The 8,910-nt window shown below is 38.8% G+C and overlaps 1 protein-coding gene across 1 annotated transcript; it reads right to left on the bottom strand.

Annotated features, from left to right (window-relative positions):
- Positions 1-532: 532 nt before the first annotated feature.
- Positions 533-2,850, bottom strand: LOC116376981 (perforin-1-like). The gene is made up of 3 exons (XM_031838497.1): positions 2,773-2,850; positions 2,124-2,659; positions 533-1,939 (listed from the first exon to the last, which is right to left on the bottom strand). The coding sequence occupies exons 2-3, from the start codon at positions 2,657-2,659 to the stop codon at positions 766-768; spliced, it is 1,710 nt and encodes a 569-aa protein (XP_031694357.1). The 5' UTR covers positions 2,773-2,850; the 3' UTR covers positions 533-765.
- Between the last annotated feature and the right edge of the window lie 6,060 nt (positions 2,851-8,910).

Raw genomic sequence — 8,910 nt, 5'->3', positions numbered from 1 at the left:
GCATACATGCATGCCCATATATAGCCTTATGTACATTATATTTGACATATTTAAACCTTATTTAACTAAAACAGCTGTGATATGATGATAACGGAGCCATGTACATTTTTCATTCATACCACACAATTGCCAAGATAGTGGCCTTAAATGGATGGAGTAACAGCTATCAGTGAGTATGGATAAAGTTTAAGTGAGCAGTTTACACTTATATTTGTTTTACATTCTCTCAGCCTTCAACAGGAAAGACTCTCAGATTAAATTGTAGTCGGTAAATAGTGAGAAATGTTTCTGAAGAAGAAAAATCTAATCTAAAAATCCAACTCAAGACCCCTCATTTGGAGGTACATGGTGTAAAAGCTATTATTCAACTAAATTACTTTAATGGTTCATATATTTGATAAGCTTGAGCACTCTGGCCTGAAAAGTTTAAACTGTCTATAGCTTCTGCATTTATGAGTATGCATTTCAATATTACATGTAAACCACAAGATCAACATACTTTTTAAGACATAAAATCAGACGGACACTGGTGTTGTCTTTGCGGATGCTTTATTGGCAGAATTTGTAACTAACAAGAAAGAAGCAGAAGAAAAGGTGGATTATAAAACACAATTTTTCACAGACATTTTTGGATTACACTTTGTGTTTAGTAAACACAAATCAAACAAAGAGAGTAACAGAGTGAAATATGCTATTAACTATATTCAAGATCATCATAAAATCAAATAGTGGTACTCTCGTCACTCTTAATGTCAACTGCTGACCTCAACCTGACTGTCCGACTGGTTTAGCATACCCCTCCCCCGTCCCAAGAAGGACCCCGTTTCTGGTGTGGAAGACCTTGGCCAGAGAGGGACTCATGGGGGATGGTATGTATTCTTGACATTGGTCACCACCGAGACTTGGTGCACACTCGACTGTGTACGAGAAGAAGAGGGTGCCATGCTTGAACATGCAAGAGTTACTTACTGTCCCCCTACGCAGAGAAAATGAGCATTTGCCTAACAGATCACTATTCCAATAAGTGTCCTCGTCATAAACAGTGAACATAAGCTTGTTTTGCATGTTAATGACGATGGGTCCAAACTCAAAAGTCTCCGACCATCTAGGATTGTCATTGTTACTAATGATGAGAGTGCGTTTCTTCTGATATCCATAGATCACCTCCACTGAACCATCTGTCTTAGTCCACCTATCACCATACAACCCTTCTGCATAGAGCTTGAAAACCTTTAATGTTGCAAGACCTTTCCCAGCAGGACAGCAGTTTGACTTGATATTCTGATTACTGTTGCAAACACAAGCACAAGGATCCCTTGTGCTGGATCTGTGACCAACCTGACAGGATTCTGAACATTTTTTTAACACTGCGTTTTGCCTGATGTACTTCTCCACTTCTTGCTTCAGTCCGGCTCTGGCAGGATGACTGCTTGGCAGTATGGTGTGCAGGGGGTTTATGCTGTATTCGACCACATCAGGTGTGGACTTCAGTGAGTTAAGCCAGTTGTTATAGACATAGTGGTTTGATTGGCTTTGAAAGAGGATGTCAGCACCGTCAATGTTTCCACCAATGACGTCTGTGCTGCGCTCATTATACATGGTGCTGAAACTTTGGCTGGAGCCTAACTTCTTCTTCTTTGCCTGACAGTGTTGGTTCTCTGCCCTAATGCTCGCAGTGCTTGCAAAGCTAGCAGAAGCCTCGACTGACAAACAGTCACTGACTTCTGTTGCCGACAGTCCACTCATGGTTGCCTCACAGGTCTTGACAGAAGTGATTGCTTTTATTTGCCCACCTAGAGACACTTGTGTTATGTAATGTGTACCATATGTGTCAATCAGTCTGCGATATAATGACGACGTTTTATATGAATAGGCTGGAAGGGAGGTCATGGCTGATTGAAAGTCACGACTCAGCGGAGGATTTGTTGCCAATCTGTAGCTGTGAAGCACAGGAAGTATATTAATCAGTTACAGTCTATCACAATCCCATTTTACTCACTGTTAATGTTGTTTGCAAAATGGCTGTCTATCCAGGACACTGTGAAACAAAGTATTTCTCAGTGAACTGACCCAATAAAAGCAGAATTAATGCCAAGAAGACGAATATCTGTCCACATACTCACCGATAGAAGCTGCAGTCGACAGAATGGCGAAAGAAGGTGTAGCGGTCTTGTTTGGATTTTTGCATGGCAAAGTGAGATTCTTTGGAGTGGGAACCTCCAAAGCCAACACCAAGAGTAACAGACGGGTCTACAGGGATTTCGAGGCCAATTTTCCAATTGTTGGACACAGCTGAGGTGGAGTCATTGACAAGAGTTTCAACAGAATTGTAGACCATACTGGAGACCTTTAAACTGCACTTTTGGAGGGGTCTCCAGTCCACCACAGCAGCTGGGACTTTCTGACTAACTCCGTTCATGTAGTTGTTGCTGAACATCCTGCAAGTGTCGTTGCCGAGCTTCCATGTTTCCATGTTGATGACATAGGCACCTTTCCGCTGCATTGTGACGATGTCGAAGCCTTCTCCACCCAGGTTGTAACCTGGGACAAAGTGAGCCTTTTCACACTCTTGCGGTGAACCAATGAAGCCCACACTGGCTGACAGACAGAGAGGACTCCATGCCCAGCTCAGGAGCATGAGATGCCACAGCCTTGCCATCTGTATGGAAGAAATATAAAGTGACAGAAGGTAAAAGGCATGGACACAGACTAAGTTAATTATTGTTAATTTTAATGTGCCAGATAACTCAACTCAAAACTCTGAGGTCTCACCTGGACTGTTGACAGCAAGCTCTGTTCAGTAACTTACAATATCTGATTCATGTTATAGTATCGATGTAGAGGTGGAGTCTTGATCGCCTTTCCATGTGTATCACACATATCTTTTTTTTTAGCTATCTGCATGTGAATGTGGTTTGTCATTGTTTGTTTGGACTTTTGGTGGTTGGCAGTGTTGTTAGTTCTGTTTTTGATACATTTCCATCTCACTTGTTGTTGTATGCACTTTAAGGCACATTTAGTTGACCTGTAATGAAATAGACTATACACATAAAATTAAAGTTCAAGCCACAGAGTTCTCATTAATATAAAATGATTAACTCAAGAAGAGAATACAATACCATTAAAGGTAGTGGAGTAAACTCTATGTAAGCTCTATTTTTTACTGATGTAATGTGAAAGATGGTATTACTGAATTTAACACTACCGGTTCCTTATTACGTATACTGTAGGCTGCCATGACATTAGAGCAAGTACACAGACCCTTAACTGCAGAGAGAAATAAGTCTGACATCAATCTTAAGTGAACTTAAAATGATACGCTTTCTACCCATACAGGCAAGAGTTGGTAATTGTGTCAAATGCTTGCCCTTAAAGGTGCAACGTGTAAGATCCGGCCACATGCTCCTACATTTACAGTCATCTGTTATAAAGAAATTTAAAAAAATGTAAAAAGCCAACTGCTAGTAAGAATGTGCAAAATTCGACCAATTTTCAGAAACACTGACACCTGGTCAGAGTAACATTGCTACCATATAATCTTCACGTGTGGCATCGGCCTTTAGTTTAAGTTAACCATCTTTGTGTTTACTGTGAGTCCAATTGGGGGCTGTGTGGTCCATGTTTGTTTTGATAGTTTGTCTATTTGATTAAAACCAATGTGGCAGAAACAAAAAAAAGACTCATATTTTAGTTTTGTCCTCCCTGCCACCAGGTGACCACATCGCCAGGAGGAAAATATGCATTAGCTCCGGGATACGGACTTTCAGTTAGTGGAGCTGCAGCTACTCAAATTCAGCTATTGTAAACCGCACGCTGGGGGGGTGATTCCAGGGGACTGCTCCAATACCTGCTGGATTAGCAAACTTTCTGTAGCTGCCATTACACCGGTTAGAACCAAAGCTACACCAGCTTTTGTGCTGCCTGCATTCTAATTTTGACTGCTAACCCTAAACTGAAGGTTAGTCTCCCGGAGCTGTGGCCCACCCTTCTCCCGACAGTGAGTCCGGGATACCCCAAGAGTCCGGGATAATAATCAGCACCTCCAAGTCTGAGGCCTTAGTACTGTGTTTTGTACTGTGATGTGACTTTCTCCCTTTTGGGTTGGAGTGAGTCAGATGCAAGAGTTTAAGTACTTTGGTATCATGTTCACCAAGCAGATTGATGAGACATTGGTAGTGATGCAGGCTTTGTACCAGACTGCTGTGATGAAGAGACACATTTAACTTGACAAGTTGACAAGTACTGTTATCTGTTTGCTTGTTAACACATTTTATTGTACATTTTAAAATTTTCTATTTTCAAATTATGTCTTGATTATTGCACTGTATATATTGTTATGCACCATTCACCGAGTCAAATGTCTTGTATGTGTAACGTACTTGGCAATAAACGATTCTGATTGTGATTCTGAACACTCTTCGCTCTCATGTGTGCCAAGGAGTTATGTGTGATTTTGCCATTAAAGTAGGAAGTTGACAAACCAGCTGTTGTCTTTTAACCTTGATCACACACTACATTGAAATTATTTTGTAACTTCCAAAAACAATTGGCTTCACCAGTGACTATTTATGTGACATTATACTAAAGCTGTGTATTATATTTGTTTTAATTTTAATGCATTTTCAGGAATTAGTTTTAATTTAGTCTTTTTCTGATTTTGTCCACTGTGATTCACTGCAAAACCACAAAACATGAAATCCATGGGGAGTGAATAGGCACAATAAATACCCAGTGATTGGACAAAAATTCTATTGGATGGTAGCGTTTTAAGCACTTGAACATGCAGTATCAATACTTGTGATGAATAAAGAACAGTGACATCTCCAGACATGCATACAAACTTCACACAACAACATCATGATCTCTGTTGGGGCTGCAAGCTTGAAGATGCATCCTACTTTAAAACATTACAAAACCATCTCTAAATATATTGCGTTATATGTGCAATCATGAACTGGGATTACAAAAAACATCAAAAGATGCTAAATGTGTTAGCTGCATACAATTCTTTCTTTTTACTGTTTGAATGGTTCACCATCACAGCAGAAGTGCGTGTCCTGTTCCCATACCATGCAAACCACAATGTCACACATTCGGTGTTGGTTCAGTTTTGTTTATCTGACACATTTCTCACTCTGTCTCCAGTGATCGAGCTCAATTACTCGAATGTGGAAGCTGCGGTAAAAGTAGCATTATCGTACATGGAGCTTGAAATAAGAATAAAAGTGGAACCATATTTGATAGGCCATGTAGGTATTTAGATAAGTCAGTCATGAAGTTACTCTAAAGAACCATACCATCTTTGCAGGTTCAACTCTTTAACTACAAACTATGTATACTTTAACATAGTTGCTGTTGGGCATTGGACCTTCAACATCTTGATTAGTCAATATGTGACATGTAAAAAAAGTGCTCCACCAGTGCTGATTGTGTGGTGAATACAGTATGTTTTCCTTCGAGCAGTCCGTTTCTGTTTATCGTCTGTTTCTGTTTCAAGAACGGCATACTTAAATAAGATAAAGAGGACAAAATACGATGAATTCGAGAAAACATTGAGAAAATTAGAGAAACAACAACAAAAAGATAAGGACAAAGGATTGTCAAACCAGATAAAATAACTTAAAAAAACAAATAGAGAACATCTTGAATGACGAATTAGAAAAGAAACTGAGATTCACAATACAACCTTTTTATGAATCGGGCCCGAAAGCAACAAAAATTTTAGCAAGACGCCTCAGGGCACAACAAATTAAAAATTCAATACACAAGATCAGAGACCCTTTAACTAATACTACGAACCAGAAGAAATTCATAAAATCTTCAAAGATTACTACGAAACGTTATACTCCCAGCCTAAGATTGTCAATGAAGACAACATTAAACAATACTTCAGATCTTCCTTCCATAGGAAAAATACAAAACGACGAACTAACTGCCCCATCACAAAAAAGAATTGGACATATCGATTAGTAAATTGAAAACAAATAAATACCCAGGGAGTGACGGTTTTCCGAATGAATGGTACACAATCTTTAAAGAAGACCTCGCCCCTGTATTGCTAGATTCCTTAAATTGGACACTCAGCAAAGCTGTGATATCAGTCATCCCAAAAAAAGGTAAAAATAAAGAATGTTGTGAATCCTATCGTCCAATTTCTAAATTGAACGTAGATTATAAATTGTTTACATCTATAATCTCAAAAAGAATCAAACAATTTTTCCCTGATTTAATAAATGAAGATCAGACAGGGTTTATAAAAGGTCGACAAGCACAGGATAACATCAGACGAACCCTACACATTATAGAACAGGCTAATAAACAACATCTAAGTGCAGCTCTGGTCAGTCTCGATGCGGCAAAGGCGTTTGATAGAGTCAGCTGGCCTTTTCTGTACAGGCCATCTGAGAGGCAGTTTTAAGCTGTTTCGAGGCACTCGCCAGGGCTGCTGCCTTAGCCCCTCCCTTTTTTCAATATTCATAGAGTTTCTGGCTCAAGCTATCAGACAAAACAAAGAGCTGAAAGGGATCAATATAGCAAAGGAGGAACATATAATAGGACTTTTTGCAGACGATATTATTACTTATCTCCAGAATCCCAACTCAACAATTCCCAAACTTATGACAATTATGGCTGAGTCGGGCTATAAATTGAACATCACAAAAACACAGGTACTCTCTCTTCACTACATACCAAGTAAGGCAATCAGGCAGAAATATAAACTGAAGTGGGAAGCAAAATCAATAAAATACCTGGGAGTGCTAATCACTCAGGAATTGAACAAAATATATGAAACAAACTACAATATAATAAATGATAGGATACAGAAAGATATAACAAAATGGTCAAGACTAGTATTGGATTTTAGTTCAAGAATTGAGGTGGTGAAAATGAATGTACTGCCAAGGTTGCTGTATACCTCTTCTTATCATTACCAGTCAGAATCCCAGAATCTCAGTTTACAGCATGGGACAAACAGATATCCCGATTTATCTGGGCAGGAGCAAGGCCAAGGGTCAAATTTAAGACATTCCAAATTGACAAGGGAAACGGAAGCCTAGCACTGTCAAAGCTTAGAGAATACTACTACGCGGCTCAATTAAGATACATTGTCTATTGGTGCTCCCCGGAGTATCAAACTAGATGGAAACACATTAAGCTAAATCTGGGTCAACCTCAACCTCAGGCCAGGCTAGGTGGAAAAGAATATACTGACCAAAAGGGAGAAAATTCCATCTTAGAAGAATCACTGAAAATTTGGAATGAGATAGTCAAAAAATACAAACTGGAAGGAGACAGTAAACTTCTGATTTGGCCTGGAGAGATAAATAATACATTTGTACGGTGGAGAGAAAAAAGGAATAACAGCTGTATGTACACTCATAGAGGGAAAGACTTTTAAAACTTTTGGAAAACTCGAAGGAGAATTTAAATTAGAAAATGGGGACCTGTTCAGATATTTACAGCTAAGACATTTCTATGATACAGAAATTAAAAAAGAAATTTCAGCAGAAGGTAATGAAGTGATTGAAGTGTTGACAGGTGCATACAAACAAACCCCCTGAAAGATTGTTTCCAAACTGTACAGGAGTTTACAAAAACGAAACGGAAGAAACACATTATATGCAAAACTGAAATGGGAACTGGAATTGAACATTAAACTGTTGAAGAGTGATTGGCATTCCATGTGTAGAACGCAACAAACTTCCACTAGCTCTAGAAGATGGAGGGAATTCAGTTGGAAGAACTTAATCCGCTTTTTTATTACACCCCACATAAAACATAAACAATTGGGTAAACAGCAGCAATGCTGGAGATAGTGTGGGCAGATGAATGCCAATCACTCACATATTTTCTGGTCATGTATAAATACAAACATTCTGGGACAGGGTTATTCAAATTCTTAAGGAGATTTTATGCTACAAGATTCCCAGGGAGCCCCGGATTGTGTACCTGGGATTGATACCCGGCGACATAATTCAAAAGAAGGACATCTACCTCTTTAAAATCCTGACACTCGCGTGTAAAAAGGCCATCACAAGGAGCTGGTTGAAATGTGACCCTCCAAAACCATGACAGTGGCTGGACATTGTAGAGGAAATATATTCCATGGAAAAACTGACTCACTATCTAAGGATTAAAGCAGGGACCCATGATCAACGCTGGAGAAAATGGACTGCATACAAGAGAAAAGATGAGTAGTGTTCTCAGCTGGCCTGAAAAGAACGGATCAAAGGTTGTAATGAGAGAGTAGTGCCCCCCCCCCCCTTTTACTTTAACTTTTATTTTTATTTTTGTCATTAATGATGTGATGTTTTGTTGTGGATTTTGTTCACTGTAATAGCAACTGAAAAATAAATAAAATGTTTAAAAAAGAAACAAAAAAAAAACAGTGACATTATATGTGCAATCATGAACTGTGATCACAAAAAACATTAAAAGATGCTAAATGTGTTAGCTGCATACAATTATTTATTTTTACTGTTTGAATGGTTCACCATCACAGCAGAAGTGAGTGTCCTGTTCCCATACCACGCAAACCACAATGTCACACATTTGGTGTTGGTTTCAGTTTTGTTTATCTGACACATTTCTCACTCTGTCTCCAGTGATCGAGCTCAATTACTCAAATGTGGAAGCTGCAGTAAAAGTAGCATTATCATAAATGGAGCTTGAAATAAGAATAAAAGTGGAACCATATTTGATAGGCCATGTAGGTATTTAGATAAGTCAGTCATCAAGTTATTGTAAAGAACCATACCATCTTTTCAGGTTCAACTCTTTAACTACAAACTATGTATACTTTAACATATTTGCTGTTGGGCATTGGACCTTCAACATATTGATTAGTCAATATGTGACATCTAAAAAAAAGTGCTCCACCAGTGCTGATTGTGTGGTGAATATGTTTTC

This window comes from Anarrhichthys ocellatus, unplaced genomic scaffold, assembly GCF_004355925.1.
Source record: "Anarrhichthys ocellatus isolate YVR2014 unplaced genomic scaffold, GSC_Weel_1.0 scaffold765, whole genome shotgun sequence".
NCBI lineage: Eukaryota > Metazoa > Chordata > Actinopteri > Perciformes > Anarhichadidae > Anarrhichthys > Anarrhichthys ocellatus.
The sequence above is the reverse complement of the archived record's forward strand: the minus strand, read 5'-3'. Positions and strand labels throughout refer to the sequence as shown.

Coding starts and splice junctions, on each gene's coding strand:
- LOC116376981 (XM_031838497.1), bottom strand. CDS start 2,659: ATGGCAAGGCTGTGGCATCTCATGCTCCTGAGCTGGGCATGGAGTCCT. Junction 1,940..2,123: donor GTCGACTGCAGCTTCTATCG/GTGAGTATGTGG, acceptor TGTGCTTCACAG/CTACAGATTGGCAACAAATC.